Source organism: Microcebus murinus, chromosome 5, assembly GCF_040939455.1.
Source record: "Microcebus murinus isolate Inina chromosome 5, M.murinus_Inina_mat1.0, whole genome shotgun sequence".
In the NCBI taxonomy this organism is placed as follows: Eukaryota; Metazoa; Chordata; class Mammalia; order Primates; family Cheirogaleidae; genus Microcebus; species Microcebus murinus.
Genome location: NC_134108.1, coordinates 110,427,090 through 110,453,812, shown reverse-complemented (window position 1 = coordinate 110,453,812; position 26,723 = coordinate 110,427,090). Strand labels below are relative to the sequence as shown.

The 26,723-nt window shown below is 47.4% G+C and overlaps 1 protein-coding gene and 1 pseudogene across 7 annotated transcripts; one reads left to right on the top strand and one right to left on the bottom strand.

Moving 5' to 3' along the window:
- The first annotated feature begins 1,774 nt into the window (after positions 1 to 1,774).
- On the top strand, positions 1,775 to 13,741 carry BRD2 (bromodomain containing 2). 7 transcript variants are annotated; one of them, XM_012791336.3, is made up of 13 exons: positions 1,775 to 1,910; positions 4,504 to 5,812; positions 7,344 to 7,647; positions 8,235 to 8,372; positions 8,899 to 9,037; positions 9,120 to 9,334; positions 9,431 to 9,805; positions 10,325 to 10,453; positions 10,629 to 10,874; positions 10,989 to 11,251; positions 12,240 to 12,544; positions 12,767 to 12,889; positions 12,991 to 13,741. In XM_012791336.3, exons 2-13 carry the CDS (start codon positions 5,787 to 5,789, stop codon positions 13,125 to 13,127), a joined length of 2,400 nt encoding a protein of 799 aa, XP_012646790.1. In that variant the 5' UTR covers positions 1,775 to 1,910; positions 4,504 to 5,786; the 3' UTR covers positions 13,128 to 13,741. The 7 variants fall into 7 exon arrangements, with proteins under 7 accessions (XP_012646790.1, XP_012646792.1, XP_020142526.1 ...); XM_012791338.3 differs by lacking the exon at positions 1,775 to 1,910 and adding an exon at positions 3,204 to 3,323; XM_020286937.2 differs by lacking the exon at positions 1,775 to 1,910 and adding an exon at positions 3,933 to 4,086.
- Positions 13,742 to 18,594: 4,853 nt separating this feature from the next.
- LOC105886011 (chromobox protein homolog 3 pseudogene) lies at positions 18,595 to 19,139 on the bottom strand (annotated as a pseudogene).
- Positions 19,140 to 26,723: the final 7,584 nt, after the last annotated feature.

Below are 26,723 nucleotides of genomic sequence, written 5' to 3'. Positions count from 1 at the left end.
TTTTTTTTTTTTTTTTGAGACAGAGTCTCGCTTTGTTGCCCAGGCTAGAGTGAGTGCCGTGGCGTCAGCCTAGCTCACAGCAACCTCAAACTCCTGGGCTCAAGCGATCCTTCTGCCTCAGCCTCCCGGGTAGCTGGGACTACAGGCATGTGCCACCATGCCCGGCTAATTTTTTATATATATATCAGTTGGCCAATTAATTTCTTTCTATTTATAGTAGAGACGGGGTCTCGCTCTTGCTCAGGCTGGTTTTGAACTCCTGACCTTGAGCAATCCGCCCGCCTCGGCCTCCCAAGAGCTAGGATTACAGGCGTGAGCCACAGCGCCCGGCCAATTTTAGGTTTTGACTGTGCAAGGAAGCTGAGAAATAAGTAAGAGTCTAAAGGGTGTTTGATATCGAGAGAGTTCTTTTCTTTTTTTCAGCTGGGAAACCAAAATGGAGGGCAGCCTCAGGGTAGCAGAGAAATGGACCACATAAATAGTAAAGAGACTTCCTTAAACTGAAGGGAGGATTCCTAGTGAAATGGAAAAGGGATACACACCACCCAGTTTGCAGATGAGAGACGGGAAGCCACGAATTCTGCAAGGTGGCCTTTCTGTTCTGACAGGTGATATCTGTCGGTGGAGAGAGGAGATTAGGGACCGCAGAGTGAAAATCTGGACGATACTATGATGGATCAATGGAGAGGTTATCGGCTAAGGACAAAACACTACTTTCAGTAGCAAATGAATCATCATAACATTTTGTTACCAATTCTTATGAAATTTATTCAAGATTGAGAGACTAGAGGGTAAAGCTTTAGGAGTATAAGATCTTTAACTTAAATGGTCCACCACGAGGTCAGCAGAGAAGGAAAAGTGGTCAGCTGATAGATTTCGTATAAGGCAGAGGAGTCCAGGGACTAACAGGTCTCAACGAAGTAAAGAAGTCTAGGGTAAGTTCAGGGCACTCGAGAGGTTGTAGAGCTACCAAAGAGTAAGAAACCGAGTAACACGCTGACTGTGGTGTGCATCTCATCTGCCCGCGAGGCAGGCACCGAGAGGGCGATAAACTGCCCCACTCGGTGGTCGTACCAAATTACGCCGGGGGAGGGGCCCCACCCCGCAAACCCTCACAGCTCCAGGTGCGGGCCCCATTCTCCTTAACTAACAGCCCGGTGCCGCACGCTTCCGCTGGACTCCGGCCAGGACGTGCCAAGCAGCACCTTACACCGGCGAGGATGAGGCCCGGCCGGCTGCCCCGGGCCGCTGCGCCAGCCCGCGGGCAGGGGAGGAGGGGCCTCGGAGGCCGGCGGTCCGCACGCCGCACCCGCTTCGCCCCACCCACTGCGCGCGCTCCGAGCCCCGCCGCGGGATCCGCGGCTCCAGCCCGGACGCCTGCGCACTGCCGCTCTCCTCGCGGCCTGCGGCACTCCTTCCCCTCCCCCCAGCCGGTCGCGCCCTTGCGCCTGCGCAGTGTACGTTCTAGGGCTGCGGCAGCCATGCTGAACCCGTACCGAGAGGCGAATGGGGGGGACAGGGTGGAGGACAGCGGGATAGGATGCCAGGCATATGGAGAAGCAGCAGCATTAAAACGCTCTGGGTCTCGGGAGACCGGCCTCGGCCATGCGGCCCCTTTGGGCCCTTGCGCCATCCCCAGGAACGTCCGGAAAACGGGCCTTCGTGGCCAGGGGGAAGGGCGGCGGGCACGTGACCCAGTTCCGCCAATCTGGGTGCTGCTGACGTGGCCGCGCGGCCCCGATGCTCTCCCCACCCCCAAGCCGGTCGGGAAGGGCGGGGCTGGGGGCTACGTCCCCTCCCCCAACACGGCTCCATTTTCCATGGGGGGGGTTGACACCCCGGATTACATCCTCCCCCCGTACCAAGCCGAGGGCAACCTTGGAGCCTCCCTGGAAGGTTCCAGGATGCAGGTGAGAAAGGGCCCTTGGGGGCGGGGATGTCAGTCATTTAAGTGCTTAACCAATGGTGGGGAGTGCGGGAGGGGGATTCTTGGGGTTCAGAAAAGAATCCCGAGGGTGGGAGGATTCGTCCTACTAACACTTTATGGCCAATGGGAGCATGGAGGGGGGCGAGCGGGTGAGGGCTACTCTGAGGGGGGAGGGGAATGGCTAACCTCCTGCCTCCATGTGAGTTGGAGGGCAAAGGGGTGAGGGGGCGGCGTAGGCCCCCCATTCCATTCGTCCCCTGGGGGTACAGCAGCCCGAAGCCAGGTGAGAAGGGATCCTTTTGGCGGCGGAGGGAGGGGGTGACCTGGTGGTGGGCAGAGGAGTGGGAGTGTGGCTGGAGTTCTCCTCGTGGATGTGAATGCCTTTGGAGTTGGCAATCCAGGTTGTGAACTGAGATCGTTCCCAGGCGCCAGCTCCCTTTCTCCCCAGAGACTCTGGAAGGAGCATTTGTGTGCTCCCTTTGTGTCAGCGGTGGGAAGCTCACAGGCATCACATGGCTTGCTGGAGGTTACGCTTCGAGCCGCTTACCGAATTTGTGTGCATTCACGTGGATACGGCCTGCGGGGCCTTCCGCACAAGCCTTCGTTGCCCCTGTAGGGTCTTACCTGAGCACGTGTCTCCTTCAGGCTTGCGGTGGGGGACGTAACAAGCTGAAAGCTTAGGGTCGGCTTAGGAACAGAAACTAGGCCCAAGGTGGGCGCTGGGTGGAGGTTGGTAGAAAGCGTGGCCCGAGAGGGGCGGGAGGTTCGGGACCTGGAATGATTTCACAGCTCCCAAGGTTTCGGATTTCTCCAGGGTGGCCTGTTCCAATGCTTCCTTCATCCCATCCCCCACATCCTCCAGCCTGAACAGCTCTCTCCTTGTGTACTGCGGGGGAAGGAAAGGAAAGGAGGCAACAGTTACTTTTCCAAATTACTGAGTAGCAGTAGCCTCCCCTGTGACTCTTGTGGAGGAAAAGAGGACAGGGAGGGATCGGGGAGCGGTGATTTTTCCGGAATGCGGGGAATAAACGAGAGTAATATCCGGTGCCATATTCCTTCCTAAGGCCCAGTATTTCCTCAGCGTCCTAAGGTTTTCTCCCCAGACCGGCCCCCTGTGGTCCTCTGTTCTGACCTGCGGAGCTCCGGTGGAAAAAGCAAATAGGGAGGTTGGGCCACTAGGGGGAGGGGAGAAGGCCTCTGCAAAGTTGCTGTGTCATTGCCCTCCCTGCTGCAGCACCCGGGCGGGGCCGCGCGTACTTGTGGGGGCCAGGGCCTGATCCCTGGTGGGGGAAGGGGACTCTGCTTTCCTAATGATCACTTCCCCCCGCGGGGTTTGCCCTACTGGGGTGGTCGAGAAGACTGGAGGTTGGCGGCCATTTTAGACGCAGTAACCAAGGTTTGGGCCTAAGGGCTGCTGCGAAGGAGGGAGGGTGGTGTGGTTGGAGCTCAGGGACATAGGCCCTTACGAGCCCTTCGCGGGGGAGGGAGAGCTTTAATTATATTCGTTCTTCTACATTGATTTCCTTTCTTAGATATGCACACGAGCTTTTCTCCCTTGGTAGCGAGGGAAGGGGAAATGGGGGAGGTGACACCCCATCAAAGCCCAGGTATTCTCCGGTGGGGGAAATCCTTTTACTCTCCTGTAAGGGAGCTGGGACGCGGGGAACCCCGCAGATGCTTTAGATATCCTGACCTTGAGCTCTGGTTCTTTATTCTTACAGTCTGTAACCCTATTTAGACAACCAAATTGTAAAGAAGACTTAGTGAGTTGGGGGAGGGGGCGAAGCTGAGCTCCCAAAATGGCTCCTGCCCCTCCTCGGAGGCGGCCGGCCCGGGGGAGGGGAGGAGGGGAGAGAAGGAGGGGGAGGGCTAGTCTGAGCGGCTGCCGCCGCCTCCTCCGCTCGCCCTCCTCCCTGGCGCTGACCGATGGACGAGCCGCTCCGTGGGGAGGACTCCGGACTTTGGTGGGGGGTGGGGGATTCTTTCGCCCCCGAGGCGGAGGGACAGTAACAGGAGGGAACGGGTCTGCCCCGAGGTGGGGGAGTGTGGGGAAAGGTCTGAGCTCGCCTGGAGGGGGAGGGTGTTTCCCCTGATTCACCCCTGGCAGGACTTGCTTTTTCCTATCTGAGCCAGAAGCCGGAGTGAAGTTTGGCGAAGAGGTGAGGTGGGTTACATTTTATAGGGTAGACGGAGGCGCTTGGAGTTTTTGCTCCCAGTTTAGGGCTTCCAAGGTTTTGTCGAGCGGGCAGATATTTGTGTTGGTAACCGAAGGCACGAGTGGGGGGGGGGCTTGGAGGGGTGCTTGGGCGTTCCCGTTTTGGGGACGTGTTCTAGGTTTGGTGGCCTTGATAAGAACCTTTCAGGGCTTCACAAATAAATGGGAGTTTTGCGTTTGTCTTTCGATTGTTTGGCCTGCGGGACGGAGGGGAGGATTTTAAGGCTCTGGCAAGCCTGAATTTTAGATTGCGGAGCATAGGAACGTTAGGTTGCTTCGTTGTTACGTTCTGAAGCCTTTCGTTTATTCGCCAGTATTACAGGCCGCGGCTTCTAAGATGGCGTCTTCTTCCTCGTTTCAGATTCCTCACCGCGGGAACCACCGCCCGCCCGCCGTCTTGCGGCCACACCCCTGCCGCGCCGAAGCCGGCTACGCCCACGCGACCCCTCCCGTCCCGCCAATGGGGGAGCTACGAATGGCACGACCTGCCCGAGCTGGGCAGTCTCCAGTTGTACGGTGCTTGGAAGCTTGGGAAGACTTCGTTGGAAAGGGAGGCGGGGAGAGGGTGCTGAAGGCTCTTGGGCGATGGCTTCTGCACCCCTTCCAACCTCCCTGTTTCCCTGGAGCCGTTCAGCCAGTCGAACCCCAGCTCAGCCAATTGGCTCAGAGATGTGGCGGGTTGCCACTTCCCTATGGGTCTATGCAGCACTCTTCTGCCTGGTGACTGACAACTTGGAAAAGAGATTTGTGACGTCATCGCGTCGGCCGGCCAATAGGAAAAGCTCCCGCGGAGAGGTGTTCCTCCCCCTTCGATTGCGCCGCTTCACGCGCGTGAGCGAGCGTGCGCGCGCTGAAGGGGTGGGGGAAATCTCGAGCAGGGAGGCGCGCATGAGCAGCGAAGCTCCTCCCCCCCGCCTATATATAAAGGGCTGGCGCGGGGCTCGGCGGCGCCATTTCGCGCTGGAGTGGAGCGGCCTCTAGAACGAGCTGGAGGATTCTGCCTACCGATACAGAGCCTTCGAGTCGTCGGGGGCCGCCATTGCAATCCACATCCATCCGCTTGGAAATGGCTTTCGTCTCGGCTTATGACCGGTTACGGCGGACAGTGCAGACCCTATAGAAGCCCCCGAAGCTCCCCTTTTTCGGGCCCCGCCCAGTTCTCGGAGTCTGTCCATCCCCTCTTCTCCGCCCTCAAGAGGATTTCAAAGATGGAGGCGGCGGCTCCTTAAACCACTTTTCGTGTTCATCCGCCTCCATCCGAGATCGAAACGGGACGTCGTCCTCCTCGGACGGTCCCGATAAGAAGAGGGAACCCCTGCAGACTAACAGCGGGCTGTATTGACGACGGTGTGTGGGATCAGGGACTGTCTTTGGGTTTGAAGAGTCAGTTCCCCCCTCGCTCGCCCGCCTCAGCTGAGGCCGCCGCCATTTTCTTGCTGTTCGCCGCCTGCGGAGCGCGGCAAGCTGCCGGGAGCTCTCCGAGAGGCTGTTTTCGACCCGGTCAGGCGGGCGGGTTGTCGCCTGGAGGGCCAAGAGCAGCGGGCTCCCCTGACTTCCCGGGTTATGCCGGACCGGGCGGTGAGGGGAACCGAGGCCACCCGGACTTTCCGCGTCTGAGGGCAGCGCTGGTTCCCTGCGGTCAAGATGCTGCAAAACGTGACTCCGCACAAGTACGTCCCCGCGAGCCGCGTGTGGGAAGGGGACGTTGGGGGGCGGTGGCACGGGGGTGTGGGAAGCCGTGTTCAGGGGGAGTACGGAAAGACTCCGGCGCGTTGCTGTTTTGCGGCGCAGCTGTTGACTCGGGCTCGCGGAGGATGTTCAGCGACGGTTTTGGAACAGTGGCGGCGGCCCAGTTAACTGCGTATGGGGAGAATCCAGGTTGTCAGTTTATACACTGCTTTTTACCGCCGTGCTCCAGCCTTAGTAAGGTAGAGCTAGTTTGGCGGTGGAATGTAGTGAGGATGGACAGTTTTAAGTAGGCAGCCTGCATTTGCTTCTGATGTTTAGCGACGGTTTGTCATAGCCTTTTTGGGTTCGTGGCCACCTCCAGTGCCCTGTAGAGTTGCCATGGTGATAGAGCTGGATAGGAACTGGTAACGGGGATTTCCAGAATAGGGTAGAGGGGTCACTCTCCCAGCCTGTGGGTTCCTGATGTCTAGAGCTAAGTTATTAAATCCTCTTGTCTTCTAGTGAATGGGTCGGTTTGTGTTTTGTTTGGTTGCGGGGGTGGGGGGGGGACGGTGTTGGGGATTGTGTTTTTCCTGACATCGAGTTTCATTCAGGACAGAAGGGTGGAGCTCTCCCAATTAGGCTTTGCGATGTAAAGAACGATGTAATGTCTCAAATTTTAGGTGGTGGGAAACACTGATAGGGAGGAGCCCTAGAGGGGCTGTAGACTTGAACCACTGCTGGCCTTTGGTCTACAGAGTTGGTGTTACAATAGGAACTGTCAGTGGAATTGGTATTTCGAAGCTGGATGGATGGGAGGGGGCTATATATGAGGGAACTTGCTGACAAACTGAGTGGCTGTCTTTTTAATTCCCTTGGAGGAGAACTTCATTTGGTGTGAATAATTTTGGGAGTCTGGTAGCTGAGTTATTCCAGGCTGTGAAGTGTCAAAGCTGTTTGTTCATCTGAATTTGTTTTTGAGTTGGTTCTTTTCTGTTGTATCTCTAGTCCGTTTTCTGCTGTGGGGTTAACTACCCAGAGCTTGTGGAGGATGCATTCTTAAGTGGCTCACCAGCATTTTATGACATTTTTCTCCCTAATTACTTTTCTTCCTCATTTAACCAGCTTTCCTCTGGCTCAGCCACCATGGCAACCAGCAAACCCCAAGTGAGGAGGAAGCTTGGGGTTTGAGTTTCTCAGCTCCACCAGTCTTGCTTAAGCCTCATGCTCATGAGGCTATAGTTCTCGGATGTTGTGTCCTATCAGAAATTATCTTGGAGGGGTTTTGTTTGTTTGTTGTTGTCTTTACTTTTAGAGAGAACAAATAAAGCGCATCATAGTCTCCAGAAACAGGGGCCTGGATAGATATACTAACAACAAAAACTTCGAAGATTTTGGGGAGGTATCCGTTCTCTTTGAGAACAACTTGTAAAGGCTTAACAAAGCCTAGATTCATCAGGCACATAATCCAAATGCACTTTTTCCTGATTTCCATGAGATTACTACATCTAATTTTGTTTCCCTTTTTTGTAGGCTCCCTGGGGAAGGGAATGCAGGGTTATTGGGGCTGGGCCCAGAGGCAGCAGCACCAGGGAAAAGGATTCGAAAGCCCTCTCTGTTGTATGAGGGATTTGAAAGCCCCACAATGGCTTCAGTGCCAGCTTTGCAACTGACCCCTGCCAACCCACCGCCCCCTGAAGTGTCCAATCCCAAAAAGCCAGGACGAGTTACCAATCAGCTGCAATACCTACACAAAGTGGTAATGAAGGCTCTGTGGAAACATCAGTTTGCATGGCCATTCCGGCAGCCTGTGGATGCCGTCAAACTAGGTTTGCCGGTGAGTGGTGACATTGGAGTGGGGGAGGTATGTGCAAGAATGTGTGTGAGTGGAGGTGGGCTGCTTAGTATAGGTGCTGCGGCCCCTAGGGAGTTCCCATTTCTCCTCTGTAGGGAGCAGATAGCCACCACTTTCTGGATTTTTGGTCCTTTGTGATTGATCCAATTGTTTGCTATTGCTATCTTGGCATCTCTCATTGTGCCCTCCATGTGTCCTTCCTTAACTTTTGTGCCCTGGCTCCATTTTACAGATTCCCACCCCGGGTTGGGAGAGGACCACGGTGGCCAAAATTCTTAGCTTCTTCCTTTCCCTCATGCAGCCCATGGATAGCCAGCCCTAGAGGTAATGTCACAGGATGGGAAGTTTTCAGAGTGGGTGGGAGGGTGGGTGGTTAGAGAAAGGCAGTAGGGGCCTCTTTGTGGGTATTAAGAATCCCATTCCATTTTTTTGTCCCATAGATTAACTGGGGCCGCAGTTTAGAAAGCTATATTCTTGATCAATAGGGGGTGGTGTGTGTGTGTGTGTGTGTGTTTGCCTAGGAAAACAGGCATTTTTCTGTGGCTCTGACCTAGCATTTCTTTATTCAGGATTATCACAAAATTATAAAGCAGCCTATGGACATGGGTACTATTAAAAGGAGACTTGAAAACAATTATTATTGGGCTGCATCAGAGTGTATGCAAGATTTTAATACCATGTTCACCAACTGTTATATTTACAACAAGGTGAGTTTTTCTACATGTGTTCATTGAGTAGATGGGGAGAGATGGTATTTCTATTATTGCTAGATATTTTCCTATACCACGTTTAAGTCCTTTGCCATTTGAAGGCGTTATTTTTGAATAGTCAGGGTCTAAAAAACCTGAGCTCCAAATGGTGCTACTGAACACAATGGTGTATGTGGCTTCAGAGCTCCAGAGTTAAAGGTTATTTAAATAGAACACTATTCGTGCTTGGGTGGTGGCTCTGTTTCTCAAAAAGCTCCAGAGACCTGAGAACAGGATCTATTTTTCTTGTCAGTTTCTCCATCTTTCTGAACTTGACAGGACCACATATTTATTTTCTTTGTTGTATCTTGAGTTCAGAGAAAAGTGGAAATTAGTGGCATGGTGTAGATAATTTTCAGCTCTTGGTGACAAAAGATGTCTAAGAGGGTGTGGTAATGGCCTGAGGCAGGATTCCCAGGAAAGATGGTATATCTACCTCCGTTTGGCATTCAAACTTTTTAAATGGGTGTTTGTGTTTCTATAGCCCACTGATGATATCGTCCTGATGGCACAAACGCTGGAAAAGATCTTCCTACAGAAAGTGGCATCAATGCCCCAAGAGGAACAAGAGCTGGTGGTGACCATCCCTAAGAACAGCCACAAGAAGGGGGCCAAGTTGGCAGGTAGGAAGAGTAGGAGTTTTGCAAATTGAGACCTAAAAATGGGAAAGAGAATCAAACTAAACTTGTTCATTCCTTTTTCTAGCAATCCAGGGCAGTATTACCAGTGCCCATCAGGTGCCTGCTGTCTCTTCTGTATCACACACAGCCCTGTATACTCCACCACCTGAGATACCTACCACTGTCCTCAACATCCCCCATCCATCAGTCATTTCTTCTCCCCTTCTCAAGTCCCTGCACTCTGCTGGACCCCCACTTCTTGCTGTTACTGCCACTCCCCCAGCCCAGCCCCTTGCCAAGGTATGGACCTGAATTTTGGGGGGTGATGGGGAGAGGGAAAGGTCTTGAATGAGGTGGGCCTGAAGTAATAAGCTCCTGTCTTGTTTCTCTCTGCAGAAAAAAGGTGTAAAGCGGAAAGCAGATACTACTACCCCTACACCTACAGCCATCCTGGCTCCTGGTTCCCCAGCTAGTCCTCCTGGGGGTCTTGAACCTAAAGCAGCACGGATTCCCCCTGTACGTAGAGAAAGTGGTCGTCCCATCAAGCCCCCACGCAAAGACTTGCCTGACTCTCAGCAACAACACCAGAGCTCTAAGAAAGGAAAACTGTCAGAACAGTTAAAACATTGCAATGGCATTTTGAAGGAGTTACTCTCCAAGAAGCATGCTGCCTATGCCTGGCCTTTCTATAAACCAGTGGACGCTTCTGCTCTTGGTCTGCATGACTACCATGACATCATTAAGCACCCCATGGACCTCAGCACTGTCAAGGTACCCACTGCATGGGGCAGATGGGATGCTCAGGCAGTGATTGGAGCCTGGGGATGGATCATCAATAAAACATTATGTTTTCTTATGGGCACGTAACAGTCTTTGATTCTTGGTATTTTACTTTAATAAAATAGTGGGGTAGAGGTCAAGTGTTTGAGGAGAATTTTTGTTTCCGGGAGTTTGGAAAAATAGGGTGGGATTTCTTTGTCTTTTGAGCAACACTGTTCATGTACAGTTCAGTACTAATGTGGGGGTGTCAGATTAAGGAAGTTAAGGGGTGGTAGGGTAGTCATAGGTCACCTCTCCTCCCCTGTCACTTAGAAATGATTTCTTTTTCTAGACATAAATATTTCTTCAACCCACCCAAATTACTTTGACTTCAAACTTGAACCCCAGGGCACAGATCCTTAAGGTCATCCCCACTGTGCTCTCAAGAGAGGGCTCCTCTTGTGTCTGGGGTTGTCAGGGAAAGGTGAGTCTCCCTGCCTGTGCAGCTTCTGATGCTGCCTCCTTCTGCAGCGGAAGATGGAGAATCGTGATTACCGGGATGCACAGGAGTTCGCTGCTGATGTGCGGCTTATGTTCTCCAACTGCTATAAGTACAATCCCCCAGACCATGATGTTGTGGCCATGGCACGAAAGCTGCAGGTGAGTGTAAACATTGGAGCTTGAAAAATAAATGGGTATGAAGAGGCTGTATAGCCTCAACATGAGGCTCTCCCTGTTCTGTATAGTTGCAAATAGGAGCTGTACCACTGGGTGGCTGGGTATAATCAGGGCACTGTATACTTGCATAGTTGCGAGTGTGTGTCTGTTTTTCTAGGATGTATTTGAGTTCCGTTATGCTAAGATGCCAGATGAGCCACTGGAACCAGGGCCTTTACCTGTCTCTACTGCCTTGCCTCCTGGCCTGGCCAAATCATCTTCAGAGTCCTCCAGTGAAGAAAGTAGCAGTGAGAGTTCCTCTGAGGAAGAGGAGGAGGAAGATGAAGAGGATGAGGAAGAAGAGAGTGAAAGCTCAGACTCAGAGGAAGAAAGAGCTCACCGCTTGGCAGAACTACAGGAACAGGTATTTTGTTTTCTTCAGTTTTTACTGGGTGAGAGGTTGGTTGTGCCCTGTCTTCATAATTTTACCCGGTCTTTATTTACTTTCTCAATTCACATCTGTTTTATTCTTCTCCAGCTTCGGGCAGTACATGAACAGCTGGCTGCCTTGTCCCAGGGCCCAATATCCAAGCCCAAGCGGAAGAGAGAGAAAAAGGAGAAAAAGAAAAAACGGAAGGCAGAGAAGCATCGAGGCCGAGCTGGGGCTGATGAAGATGACAAGGGGCCACGGGCACCTCGCCCTCCACAGCCCAAGAAGTCCAAGAAAGCAAGTGGCAGTGGGGGTGGCAGTGCTGCTATAGGCCCCCCTGGCTTTGGACCGTCTGGAGGAAGTGGCACTAAGTGAGTTCTAACTGGGTAGGAAGCAGAGACTTAGTTTGGCTATTTCCATCTTTCCAAGGTGTAAAATCTCCCACTTGCAAAGTTTTCTCTAAACTAGAGATCAGTAAACATTCTCTATATGATAGGCTTTTGAGGACCATAGGGTCACTTACAGCTATTCTGACAACATAGTATAAAAGCAGCCATAGCTAATAAGCAAATGAATATAACTGTGTTCCAATAAAACTTTATTTGCAAAGACAAATGGCAGATTGCAAAGACAAATGGATTTGTTCCTTGGACCGTAGTTTATCTACTTCTAAATCAGTCAATCTAGACTTGTTTTCCATGGTGTGGTAATTTAGTAGTGCTTTGGGGAGCAAAAGGTAGACCCACACCGGTATAGTATACTTAAACAGGCATACCTTGTTTTATTGTGCTGCTCACTTTGTTGCACTTTGCAGATAATGTGTTTTTTTAAATTGAGGGTTTTTGGTAACCCTGTGGGTTGCCCCCCCACCCCCCAGTCTAGTTTTAAATGAATTAGAACAACCTCAAAACAGGGCTCTTGCAAGTGAAAAGGGCAGCTATGGCCTCAGGTAACTATCAGGGCCTTTCCAGACTGCTTTTTGGCAGTAAAGTATTTTTTTCACTAAGGTATATATATTTTTCTAAGACATAATGTTATTGAAAACTTAATAAACTTCAGCACTGTGTAACTTTTATATGCACTTAGAAACCAAAAAATTTGTGACTTTATTGCAATACTTTGTAACCAAAGCCACAATACTTCTGAGGTATGCCTATATTAAGTGTTCAGAGTCCAAACTAAATGTAAAATGTTCTGCTTCCCTAATATAGTGTCTTCAGGAACCCACCTCTACTCAGTCATTTGCCTTAATGGAAAAACAAAAGCTCCACATTAGACAAGGATTACTGGGTTGAATAATGGGAACATGTGGGGAGGGTTAATGAAGCCCCTTCAGTTAGCAATTTCCTTTGCCCATAGGCTGCCAAAAAAGGCCACAAAGACGGCCCCACCTCCCCTGCCTACTGGTTATGATTCAGAAGAGGAGGAAGAGAGCAGGCCCATGAGTTACGATGAGAAGCGGCAGTTGAGCCTGGATATCAACAAATTACCTGGGGAGAAGCTGGGTCGAGTTGTGCATATAATCCAAGCCAGGGAACCCTCTTTACGTGATTCAAACCCGGAAGAGATTGAGATTGATTTTGAAACACTCAAGCCGTCCACACTTAGAGAGCTTGAGCGCTATGTCCTTTCCTGCCTGCGAAAGAAACCCCGGAAGCCTTATAGTAAGTATGATACAAGGTTTGCCAGTTAATCTAGTAGTTCTCATGTGGTCCTGAAGACAGTTTCAGAGAGAGTATGTTTGCATTTGGAATGGACAGCTTCCAGGGTGACGGGATGGTGATGCCTGGGATGCCTTGACTGTCTTCTGGTAAACACAAAAGGAACTTGGCAACCCTAGGGGCCCACAGCAATCTTAATGAATCCTGATGCACTTCTGTTCCTAGCCGTCAAGAAACCTGTGGGAAAGACAAAGGAGGAACTGGCTTTGGAGAAGAAGAGAGAATTAGAAAAGCGGTTACAAGATGTTAGTGGGCAGCTCAACTCTACCAAAAAGCCTCCCAAGAAAGGTGAGTATACTTTTAGGCTGCTGTACGTGCTTTGTCCTATTCCTCTTGACAAATAGATTCACAGACTTGTCTAACTTTTAACTTTCAACTTTGTTCTGCAGCGAATGAGAAAACAGAATCGTCCTCTGCACAGCAAGTTGCAGTGTCACGCCTCAGCGCTTCCAGCTCCAGCTCAGATTCCAGCTCCTCCTCTTCATCTTCCTCTTCTTCAGACACCAGTGACTCAGACTCAGGCTAAGGGGCCAGGCCAGATGGGGCAGGAAGGCTCCGCAGGACCGGACCCCTAGACCACCCTGCCCTACTCCTTCCCCCTTGCTGTGATACTTCTTCATCTCACCTTACCTCCCCCCTCTGTAGGAGAGCTGGCTCTGCAGGGGGGAGGGATGCAGGAACATACACTGAAGGAGGGATATGGACGAAGTAAGATTGAATTCCCAGCCCCACCGGGAGTGACCTTGGACACAGAGCCCCCATTCAAAATGACAGGTGGGGCAGAGGTACAGAGAAGGGGGGGTGTGTAAAGGCCCTGACACAGTTACCTGAGGCCATAGCTGCCCTGTTCATTTTCAAGGGCCATGTTTTGAGGTTGGTTGTTCTAATTTATTTTACGCTAGGTAAGGCTGGGGGGAGGGTGGGGCCAAGGTCCCCTCAGCCTCTATGGGGAGGGAAGAAAGGGGGAGCTCTTTTTTTACGTTGACTTTTTTTTTTTCTACTCTTGTTTTCCCTTTTTCCTTCCGCTCCATTTGGGGCCCTGGAGGTTTCAGTCATCTCCCCATTTGGTCCCCTGGACTGTCTTTGTTGATTCTAACTTGTAAATAAAGAAAATATTATTCAAGTTTTGAGTTACCTTAACATTTGTTTCTGTGGTGTTTCCGAAGGACTGTGACTAGAATTATCTTGAATTTAGGGGAAAATACTCCTGAGGGGAGAAAAAGGAATAGCCATCTTTTGGTTAATTTTTAAACAAAGTATATAGTAATAGGCTCTTGCTTAGTTAATAAAGTAAGTGCACCTGACCTTTGTGAATTGACTCTTTAAAAGTAATTTGGAGGTCTACAATTTGCTGTGGTTTAGATGAAGAAAAAAGCTAACTGGCTCATTCATGCCTTAACTCAAAATTTGAAGTAGGCTCTAACGTTCTCTGGTGCTGGGTGTATAGATAGATTGTCTCTCAAACACAATAAAATGTGAAAGGGCCTGGGAGGAAGCCAGAAGTGTGGCTTGATGTGTTGGGTTAACTGCCTTTAAAGGACAATTGTAGCTACTTCATTATTAAATTTTGCTGCCAGAAGTTCAGTACCATCCTGAGCAAAAGTGAGACCCCATCTTTACAAAAAATAGAAAAATTAGCTTGGCATGGTGGCACACACCTATAGTGCCAGCTGCTCAGGAGACTGAGACAGGATTGCTTGAGCTCAGGCATGGGAGGTTGCTGTGAGCTATAATGACTGCACTGCACTCTAGCTGTGGTGCTAAGAGCAAGTCTCAAAAAACTTTTTTTACTGCCTTAAATATTATGAATTCACAGAACCATATATAGCTTAATAGAGGACCATTTCAGAGTATTCCAGCAATTGTCACTGAAATTCAAGTCTCAAAACTCATTTCTGCATAACCCCTTGCCTACAAGTAGAGGGGTTTATAATTCAGGGAGCTGGGGTTTGTGGGTTCTGGAATTTACAGCTTTAATACTAGAAAAGTGATTTGGGTTATGGGCCATGGTGTAGGAAACCTAAAGACTTGGAAGTGGGAATCAGGAAGTATGTAAAGCAAATGGTTCTGCCACAAATAATGTTGCCAGAAATAGTGTGGGATGGCCTCTGGCAGAAATGGATTTTTAAAGAAATGAGTTCGCCTGTAGTAGTGATCAACTCCAATTTTTAAAATTGGAGATTAAACTGGGCGACATTTTTCAAATCTTGGGATAGCAATGCACAGTTAGGTTTGAGAACCACTTGTTACTGTTTTTGCAAAGCCCTTAGTTTTAAAGCGGAGGAGACTCTTGATTAGTCTTTTTCGCTAACTTAACTGAGTTCACTAATGAATGAGGTCTGGTCCCCATTTAGAAGAGTTAGATGTTCAAAATTCAGAAGCTTTGGGGGGCAGTGATGTGATAGGAGTTTTGTGAAGGTCTAAAAGTGAGAGTAAACATTAAGATTTCAAGTAAGTGCATGTCTGTATCTAGAACTGCATCTCATTCAGAAGGACTTTAAGGTTTGAATTGGATTAGTTTTGGGAGGAGGCCAATGACAAGATTTCTTGAGTCTGGCTGCTGTACCCCCTTCTCATGTACTTTCAAGAATTATTTGTAGTTTGGAAAAATTAAAATTTCAACCATCAAAATGTAGGCTTCTGACATTGTGCCTTTGCAAGGCTTTTATAATTCTCTGTAAATTGAAGCCAGATGACCTGCATGCTACGAGATGGAGAAGGTCTGGCGCATCCTCCTGACTGCAGAACAGGCTGAGTCTGGGAAGGGCTTCAGAACTGCAATACACCAGTTGGGCCAGTCTGTCCTTTGGTTGACTTTTTCCTTAGTTGAATTTACTGGTTTAAGCTGGGGCTGTATCTCATCCAGTCCCCATTAGGCACTGTAGTTGCAGTTGGGTTTGATTCCATCCTGGTTACCAAAGTACGGCATTCCAAAGGTAGCAAGCATAAGTCTCCAGCACCACTAGAAGGATCAGCTGTCCAGTTGGGGGCATTATTTCCTCCTAGGCTTTTCCCTCCCTGCTTTTGGAATCTGGTTCCACTGCTGCTGCTTCACACACACACACACACACCCGTCATGTCATGCTGCCATTAGTTTTTAATGCTTCCATAGGAAGCCATCGGAGGTAAGGATAGGGCCTATTTATACAGTCAATGTATGTTTTTATTGAGTTCCCTTGATTGCCTTTTCAACAAACTACTTACTATTTACTAGGTCCATAGACCTGGATATTGCCAAGCCAGGGGTTGTAAGCTGAAGATACAAAGAAGACAAGGCCTTGGCCTAGTGAAGTTTGCTTAGTAAAAATGGAGGGCAATTATTAACTATCATGGTATAGAGATTATACTGATTGACTCCAAGGTACAGCATGACTTGGTCTTCATAGACTATTTGTTCTTATTGCACCTCAACATGTGGACTTCAGTCCCAGCCCTGCCAACCTTTCTGCTCTTGGATTCCCTCGCATTACGTTATTGGAAGTCTCTGCTTCCACGAGTGACCAGCATGAAGGACTCCCAGGACAAGGACTAGAGCTGACTGGAGCCATTTCCTGGGACTTGTGCAAAATTACTGGAGGGAAGTCTTCCTGAGCGATGAAGAGAGTGGCTGTGATAAAGAACTGGGAAGGAGGCCGGGCGCGGTGGCTCACGCCTGTAATCCTAGCTCTCTGGGAGGCCGAGGCGGGCAGATTGCTCGAGGTCAGGAGTTCGAAACCAGCCTGAGCAAGAGCGAGACCCCGTCTCTACTATAAATACAAAGAAATTAATTGGCCAACTAATATATACAAAAAATTAGCCGGGCATGGTGGCGAATGCCTGTAGTCCCAGCTACTTGGGAGGCTGAGGCAGGAGGATTGCTTGAGCCAGGAGTTTGAGGTTGCTGTGAGCTAGGCTGACGCCACGGCACTCTAGCCTGGGCAACAAAGCGAGACTCTGTCTCAAAAAAAAAAAAAAAAAAAAAAAACTGGGAAGGAGGCCGGGCGCTGTGGCTCACACCTGTAATCCTAGCTCTTGGGAGGTCGAGGCGGGCGGATTGCTCAAGGTCAGGAGTTCAAAACCAGCCTGAGCAAGAGCGAGACCCCGTCTCTACTATAAATAGAAAGAAATTAATTGGCCAACTGATATATATATATAAAAAATTAGCTGGGCATGGTGGCACATGCCTGTAGTCCCAGCTACCTGGGAGGCTGAGGCAGTAGGATCACTCGAGCCCAGGGGTTTGAGGTTGCTGTGAGCTAGGCTGACGCCACGGCACTCACTCTAGCCTGGACAACAAAGCGGGACTCTGTTTCAAAAAAAAAAAAAAAAAAAAGAACTGGGAAGGAGATGTAGGAATGGCAGAAGGAAACTGATTAGATGTCGCCATGATCTTACACCTTATGCTGCTTTCTGCTTTTCTGGATCATCACCCTAGTTTTAGCTCTTTGCAAAATCCCACTAGCTGGTCTCTAGCACTGAATGAGACACCTTGGTCCCTTATGAGTTTATATGCTGGGAGCGGGGAAAGGGGCAATATTAGACAACCAGTCACAGTTTTAATAAAAAACAAGTAGTTCTCTAGCAGGGCAATGTGCAGAGATCTAGTAAGAATTTTAAAAAGAGCATTCTGATAAAATCTGAGGTCTGTTCAGACATCTCAAAAGGGAGTTCCTTTCTGTTTGTATCAGGAAGGGGAGGGGGGCTTAGTGCACATTGCCAGTAGAAGAAATCGCAGCTGAGAGGGTGATCCTGAATGCAGGTGGTGCCAAAGCAGCAAGAATGAAGGTGCGTGCATCCAGATAAGGCCAGAAAGTAAATCAGGCAGAGCTAGATCAAGAAGAGCATTTTTAACTACTGCACTAAACTTTTGATACTGTGGGCTGGGAGGGAGCTGGGAAACAGACACACCTTAAAGAAATTGCACTTGGGAGAATCATGTTTAGGGTTTGGTGGGGTGTGGAGAATGGATAACTTAGAAAGCAACTGCAGCAATTAGTCCCAGCAAGTGAGAATAGCGGCTTGGAATAGAGAGGCAGCAATATAGATGAGGAGATGTTTCTAAATTTGAAAGCTATGTCGAAGATAAAATGGATGAGATTTATTCTCTGAAGTTTCTTGTTTAATTTCCACACACTAACGGAAGAGCAGAGCACACCCATACATTCCTCAGAGGCCTTAGCGCAGAGCTTTCCAATAGGGGAGGCTTGCTAGTTTGCTAACTAAAGAGGCCACCTGGCTGACCCTCAGGTGTGAGTGGAACCCCAGCGAAGCTGGCAGAGCGGCCTGGAGTTCTGGAGGCTCGTTGACAGCCACAGAGGGTCTTTGGCGCCACCTGTTGGGCATGTTACCCATGACATCCTCTGAATCTTGACATTTTTGTCCGGTCCCCCTCCCATCTTTAGATTCCTCTCTCCTTCTTAACTTTGCTATACTTCAACTCTCGAAATGTGAGCTTTCACTTTTATGACCTAGAGGGTCATAGAAAAAAGACATTTTTTAGTCTTCATCTCACTTACCTCTGAAGCATCCCACTTGGCTTCCCCTGGTGTCTTGGACACCACCTGTTCCTAGGCCTCATACTTTTCAGACAGACCCTTCTCAGTGTGCTTCTCTGAAGCCTTGGCCTCAGCCTTCCATAAGATATTGTCCCTCGTGATACCTTCCTCCTTCCTCTTAGTTGCACAGTATTTCTAAGCAATTTTACCCACTCCTCTGGAGGCAACTCCCACCCACAAAATCTGTGTCTCGTTAAGACCTGCACCAAGTTCCAAGTCTGGTGTTTTTTTTCTTTTTGTATCAATCTTGATTTATTAGAATGTAGTTATTTCTTCACACTAGTAAATCAAAAACCAAGACCAGGGCGACTTCTGGGGCCCCTGCTCTTGGGGCCCCAGAACCTCGTCCAAATAAAAAAGAAAAAAGAAAAAAATAATAAAAAAAAAAACCAAGACCAGATTTTTTTAAATATGTGTGTGTGTGTGTGTATATATATATATGAAACACAATGAAAACAATTATTGAGCTTCATCTCCGGACAAGAATGCCAACTTAGTATCCCTTCATAAAAAGCAATTACAGTTTGAGGGCTTTTCATATTTGCCTCTTTTGCCAGCACTCAGTCTCCCTCATCTGAATCTTTCCGTTCCCTGAGGGACCTTAATCCTTCACTGCTGTCTGTGGCAGCGATTCTTTCAGGACTGAGACTTCTGGCAAAGTGTCTTGGTTTGTCAGCAGCGTCTGTTTTCTTCTTTGATTTGCTATCATCAGATTCACTGTCAGATAAAGATTTTCTTTTTGTACCTTTTTCTTTACCAGCTTTTTGGGAATTAAGAAATGCATTACTTAACTCTAGACAATCCAAATTTTCTTCAGGTTCCTAAGTATTGTCAGCATCTGCAAGTCTCTTCCACTGCAGGAAACACTCCGCTTTCCCATTTACTACACGTCGATCCAGTAGTTTTTCCACCACAAATTCTTCAGGCTCTGCCCCTTCAACCTTGTTACTCTTCCCATTCTGTTTCTTTCCCATTTTTTGCAATGTGGCTTTAATGGAGGCCATTTTTTGTTTGTTTGTTCGTTTGTTTTTTTGAGACAGAGTCTCACTCTGTTGCCCCGGGTAGAGTGCCGTGGCGTCAGCCTAGCTCACAGCAACCTCAAACTCCTGGGCTCAAGCAATGCTTCTGCCTCAGCCTCCCGAGAAGCTGGGACTACAGTCATGCAGCACCATGCCCAGCTAATTTTTTCTATGTATTTTTAGTTGGCCAATTAATTTCCTTCTATTTTTAGTAGAGACGGGGTCTCACACTTGCTCAGGCTGGTTTCGAACTCCTGACCTTGAGCGATCCACCAGCTTCGGCCTCCCAGAGTGCTGGGATTACAGGTGTGAACCACCAAGCCCGGCCTGGAGGCCATTTTTATTGCAGATTTGAAGCATTATTCACCGCCTCTGTGGTACTCCAGGTCACCTACCCCAAGTCTGTTTTTTAACTGCCTAATGGCTCTTGGCAATTCAACATGTCCAGAAGAGACCCTATCCCCCCCCTCGCCCCACACCTGTCGCTGTCGGTGAGTTCCCTAAGTAACAAGCTCTCACGCAGAGCTGCTGTGCGCCAGACACTCACAAGCACCCTTGCTTGTAGTCCTAATGACAATCCCAAGAGATAGGAACTCATCACCATTTTATACATGAGGAGACTGAGATATTTAGTAACAGTTCCACAGCAGGTGGTTTGAGCCAGGGCCTGGCGATCTGCCTGGCTTGCCCGCCTCCCTGCTCCCCGGCTCGGCCATTGCATTCTGCCGAGTCTCCCTCCGTCACTTCTCTCAGTGCCCCAGTCAGGCTGGACTCTCACCTCTCCCTACTGGACTCTCAGCTGTACCATGTTGTCTCGGGGCCCGTCACCCCTCCCCCTGCATGCCTGCCCCGTCCCCACCATGCCCTCCCTGGGCTAGCGGGCCTGTCAGCTCCAGTGAGGCCTCACCTCAACCGATGAAAACAGCTCCTTGTTCAAGTAAGACGAACTCATTCTTCTTGCCAAACTTTCAGACCAACCCAAACTTCAAGTATTTTTGTGTCCTTGTATAGCAAGTAAATATTTCTACATAATAAAATATTTCTCGCATTTGTTTGCCAAATGAGGACATTGCTAATCTTGTCAGATAAGCTAATGTTTGATCTGAGGTTGAAGGAGAAAGGGAGGTTATTCTCCAGCAATAGGCGTTTTGCCAGGTACTTGTTTGAAAAAACAAAAAAAGAGCAGCTCTTCTTTTAGCTGCCACTGTGGGACCTGAGAGGGTCTGCTCCTACTGTAGTTGCTGAGACTAGGAAGACAGCGCTGACTAACTGGGAGATGTTGGGGGACTATGATTGAGGGATTAAAGAAATGTGGCTCATAAGACCATTCTTTTATTGTATTGCCTTATATTACTATATTAAAGACAGAAACAGGCCTGGCGCAGTGGCTCACGCCTGTAATCCTAGCACTCTGGGAGGCCGAGGCGGGCGGATTGCTCAAGGTCAGGAGTTCAAAACCAGCCTGAGCAAGAGCGAGACCCCCGTCTCTACTATAAATAGAAAGAAATTAATTGGCCAACTAATATATATAGAAAAAATTAGCCGGGCATGGTGGTGCATGCCTGTAGTCCCAGCTACTCGGGAGGCTGAGGCAGCAGAATCGCTTGAGCCCAGGAGTGTGAGGTTGCTGTGAGCTAGGCGGACGCCACGGCACTCTCTCTAGTCTGGGCAACAAAGCGAGACTCTGTCTCAAAATAAATAAATAAAGACAGAAACAGGAGTTGGCAGGGTTTGCCCTGAAGGAATGTGTGGGCTCAATGGCTCGCTCATTAGAGGCTGCTATCAAGGGAGGACTCTCCAATCTTCAGTGGGGATGTTTTCCAGGAAGGCTTCCCAGTAGCTCAGAATCTGTGAGCTTCCCTGTGTCTTGAAAGACAAGGCAGGGCAAATATGGCCCGCGGGATGGGAGCCGGAGAAAATGAGTGCTTTTTGCCCAGAGATGCGCCCCAGTGGTCATAAACCACCTGCTTTTTATAGAGATGGGTTTCCTGCTCTCTCCTGTCTGCCTTTAAGTCCATGTTCTTTGTCACTGCCTTTGGTCTTGCAAATAGGCCCTGCACAGCCCATGATGATTTAGCCGCTGATTTGGCCTGGGAGTGTTCAAGAGAAAAAAGAACCGAGGACAGAAGAGAATGATGAGCCACTGAGGGCAGCTTGGGGCGGAGAAGCTCCTTCAGAGGGCAGCTCGTGAGTGGGAGTGTGGCCCACGACACTGCAGGGGCTGTCACAGGCGTCTGTCCTGAACTTCAGAGTCAGGAAGAAAACAGAACAGAAAGCGTCCTGTTTCTTCCAAGTCTGGGGAAGCTGAGAGAGAGGGAGAAAGCCAGGGAAAGGGAATTGACGGCGACTGAGCCCTTGCTGTCTGCCAGGCGATTGGATGGGCACTTTCGTACTTCTCCCTTTTAGTGCACACAACATCCCTGCCACACAGGTATGATTATTTCTGTTTTAGAGATGAGGAAACTCTAACTTAATGTGCATGAGATCATCGAGCTAGTGAGACAGGATAAGGCTGGTTTCAAAGTTTACATTCTTTTATACCAAAATTTTCTGGATATAAGTAAAAAACGAATTCAGAAGTAAAACTTAGGAAAAACTTCCAGATATTATTAACTCTACCAACCTGAACTAAAGAATGAGACTAGACACACACACATACACACCTCTATCTTTTTAAATGTAGCTTCTGCCCATTAACAATGGGCTAATGCCATTATCTCCAGAGTGGGTTAGTTGACTCATCTCAGGAGTGAGTTCCTGATGAAATTCCTCCCCCCACCCCCATCCTCTCACCTTCTGCCATGGGACGATGCAGCAGGAAGGCCCTCACCAGATGCTGACACCTGGATAGTAGATTTCCCATTCTCCAGAACTGTGAGAAACAAATGTCTTTTCTTTATAAATTGCCCAGTCTATAGTATTCTGTTATAGCAACACAAAATGGGCAAAAAAATCTATCGCCTAGATTCAACAACTGTCAAGATTTTGCCATATTTATTTCAACTGTGTGTATATGTGTGCGTGTATTCTGAATCTATTTCAAAGTAAATTAGAGATCTCATAGTATTTCATCCCTAAATGCTTTAGCATAAAGATGCCTTGCTACATAACCACAGTCCCATAATCATGCTGAACAAAACTGAAAACAATTCCCTAATATCAATTACTCAGTCTGTATTCAAATTTCCCCATTTGTCTCAAAAGTATGTTTATATATTTTTATATCCTCAAAGATACTGCCAAGAATCATCCACTCCATTTGATTTTAATTACCACCATCCCCCAATCCACCACCCATTTTTTAACATATCTTTAAAGAGACCAGGCAAGTTGTCTTATAGAATATCTCACATTCTGAATGTGTATGATTGTTTCTTCATGCATGTTTCATTTGACTTATTCCTGTATCCAATGTATTTTCCGTAGACTAGAACTTTGAACCAAAGACTTGATTATATTCATATTAAAGATTTTTGACAATAATTCTTCAGAGATGATGCTGTGAACTTTACATTTCATCTCATCAGGAAGCATATGCTTGATGTCTTATTGTCCATTATTGGTGAGGCTGAGCTTGGTGACCGAGCTGAGGTGGTGACAGGCCTCTCCTCTAGACAAGTGTCCTATGGGCACGGTACTCTGGCGCGATGTGACTCCACAGTTCCCCATCATCTCTTCTACGGTTTTAACATCTGTGATGCCTCCCTGAATCAATGATCACATTAGGTTTGCAAAATGCTGATTCCCTTTTTTTCTTCTTTTTCTTTTTCTTTTTTCCTTTTTGGCTTCAAACAACACATATTTATTATCTTACAGTTCTGGGAGTCAGAAGTCCAAAGCGGGTCCCGCTGGCTAAAATCAAGATGTCAGCAGGGCTGTGTTCCTTCTGGAGGCTCCAGGGGAGAACCTGTTTCCCTGCCTTTCCCGGCATCCAGAGGCTACCTAGAACCCATGGCTCACGGCCCCTTCTATACCTGATCTTAGCCAAAAGGCCAAGCAGCCATGCTCGGGGCCCCTTCTATCTTCAAAGCCAGCAATGACAGGCCAAGCCCTTCTCATACTTCCATCCCTCTGGTGCTCCCTGTTTTTCTAATTCTATTATTGTTCTGCATTTATTCACTGGCATTCATCTGAAAAGAAGAGCTTTCCTCATCAATAGAACAACAGCTCCTTATGAACTGTCAGGACATATGCTTGTTTTCTTTAAGTATCAATTTTCTGTGTTAAGAATGAGAATGTCACATCCAATGGTGATAGAAAAGGGTTGCTGTTATTGTTGCTTATTTGTTTTATCTTTATTCTACTATTAATAGGGACTCATGGATTTTTATATACTCATTGTGTTTAAGTCTATTATAGTCATTTTTTTATGCTTGAATTGTCACAACTTTGGCCAATTGGAGCCCCTTCATGCTGGCCGTTCTGTTCTTCTGACATGATTCTATCAGTCTTTGAACACTGCCTTGATTTCTGAGACAATAACACATTCACACTTGCTTTGTATTTTCCCTGACCCATTTCTGGAATTGGTCACTTCTCCAAGAAGCTCTATTTCTTCTGAGTGGGAAATGGTATTTACAAACCACAATCTGTGCACTGAGGTTGCTCATTGCTACTGAGATATCACTATGCTCTTCCATTTGCTAGGGCCAGGAGATACATATAATTGTAAATCAGTAGTTCAAATTGACATTTCTAATTTAACTTTAATATTATTGTTTTAATTCAGTTACTTTTACTTCCTTTTTATACATTAAAAACCTTAGTTCCTAATTTCATGAACATAATTATTGATTTGCTTTATCTTATACATAATATAGTTTCCAATAATGATACAATTATTACTTAACAATAAAACTACTGAATGATGTTCAAGGTTTTGGCTAGTTCTTTTCGTCCTTAGAATATATTCCTCTAAGAAAATATAGTACTGTCTTTTAATATTAGTTGAAATAATTATTTTTCCTGTGTGGTTCAGTTCTTTCCATTTGTTTTACGTTTTAGGAGTTTTGGTTCCATTTTCATAAAAATTGTAAAGCATTTATATGTTTCGAAGGTCAATAATCACTTTTATCCCTGTTGCTTCAAACCTCACCTCTTTTCTCCCTTCCTCCTATAAGTGCCATTTTCATTAATTTCTGGTTTATCCCTCCCATGTGGCTTTTTGCAAATATATGTAGTTCCTCCTTTCTTTCCCCAAAGGTAGCACATAGTTTAGTCATTCTTTTGCATCATGCATTTTCATGACATCCTAGAGATTCCTTCATATTGGTTCAAACAGATATTCCTCATTCTTTTTAATAACTTTGTTACTCCATTGTGTCGATGTACTATAGTTTTTTCACTTATTCCACTCTTACTAGACATATTCTTGATTTTTTGCTATTACAAATAAGGACATATCATTTTTAAGAGGCAAGTTACTATATAATAAAGATATACACATATGTTTGGCATTTCCTTACACATATTAAAATATGTTTTAATAGAAAAATATTACTTGTATTGATTTGTTTCGAATTAACTTATTATCACTCTTCTGAACACTCAGGTTTCATGGAATAATTTAGCAAATGCCAGGTGTGCTTCAGTAACTGTGAAAACTACTGGATTTGACAAACATGAGGTGGGTAGACTAGTGCTTGGCACATTGGAAGTGCTCAATAAATAAAATATAATAGTATTAAGAAAAGCAATAATGTTAATAACAGCAGAAACATTTTGATTTGTTTTTCTTTATTTGGACATGTCATCAAGGAATTTGAAAGCAGGGTGACTGCATTTTATTCTGAGTGCTTTAAACATTTTTTTTTTTTGAGACAGAGTCTCGCTTTGTTGTCCAGGCTAGAGTGAGTGCCGTGGTGTCAGCCTCACTCACAGCAACCTCAAACTCCTGGGCTCAAGCAATCCTGTTGCCTCAGCCTCCTGAGTAGCTGGGACTACAGGCATGCGCCACCATGCCCGGCTAATTTTTTCTATATATATTAGTTGGCCAATTAATTTCTTTCTATTTTATAGTAGAGACAGGGTCTCACTCTTGCTCAGGCTGGTTTCGAATTCCTGACCTCGAGCAATCCGCCCGCCTCGGCCTCCCAGAGTGCTAGGATTACAGGCGTGAGCCACTGTGCCCGGCCTGCTTTAAACATTTATTGAGCTGGGAAAACTGGATAGCCACATGTACAAGACTGAAACAGCATCTGTACCTCTCACCTCTTACAAAACTCAACTCATGGTGGGTGACAGACTTAAACCTAAGGCATGAAACTACTAGAATTCTAGAATAAAATGTTGGGAAAACTCTTATAGACATTGGCCTAGGCAAAGAATTTATGAAGAAGATCCCAAAGGCAATCACAGCAACAACAAAAATAAACGGGACCTGATTAAATTAAAAAGCTTCTGTACAGTCAATGAAACTATCACGAGAGCAAACAGACAACCTACAGAATGGGAGAAAACATTCGCATGCTACACATCTGACAAAGGGCTGATAACTAGAATCTATATAGAACTCAGGAGAATCAGCAAGAAAAAAATCAACCCCATTAAAAAATGGGCAAAGGACATGAACAGAAACTTTTCAAAAGCAGACAGACTAATGGCCGACAAACATGAAAAAATGCTCAACATCTCTAATCATCAGGGAAATACAAATCAAAATCACAATGAGATATCACTTAACTCCAGTGAGAATGGCTTTTATCAAAAAGACCTCAAATAACAAATGTTGGCATGGATGCAGAGATAGGAACTGCTGGTGGGACTGCAAACTAGTTCAACCTCTGTGGAAAGCAATATAGAGATACCTTAAGGCGATACAAGTGGATCTACCATTTGATCCAGCAATCCCATTACTGGGCATCTACTCAAAGGAAAAAAAAGACACCTGCATGCAAATATTTATAGCAGCACAATTCACAATTGCAAAGGTGTGGAAACAACCCAAGTGCCCATCAATACGTGAGTGGATTAATAAAATGAGGTATATGTGTACCATGGAGTTCTACTCAGCCATAAAAAACAATGGTGATCTAGCACCTTGTATTCTCCTGGATAGAGCTGGAACCCATTCTACTAAGTATCCCAAGAATGGAAAAACAAGCACTGCATGCACTCACCATCAAAGTGGTGTTAACTGAGCAACACTTAAGTGCATAGATGGTAGTGACATTCACCGGGGGCCGGGCAGGTGTTATCGGGGAGGAGGGGATGGGCATACTCACGTCTCACGGGTGCGGTGCGCGCTGTCTGGGGCATGGACACGTTTGAAGCACTGACTTGGGCAGGGCAAAGGTAATATACATAACCTAAACATTTGTACTCCCTGAATATGCTGAAATAAAAATAAATAAATATAAATAAAAATTAGAAAAAGAAAACATTTATTGGGTGACTGCCGTGTTCCGGGCATGACAGTAAGGACCCGTACCCGCAGCAGGTGCATACGCTGAGGGCCTGAGGGCAGGAATAACGGGCAACTGGGAATCTAACCAGGTCTCTCTCAAGAGTGGTGCTGGGACTCTAGGGAGGAGGCAGCAGAAAGTTTCCAGGGGGCAGAGATGCCAGGGA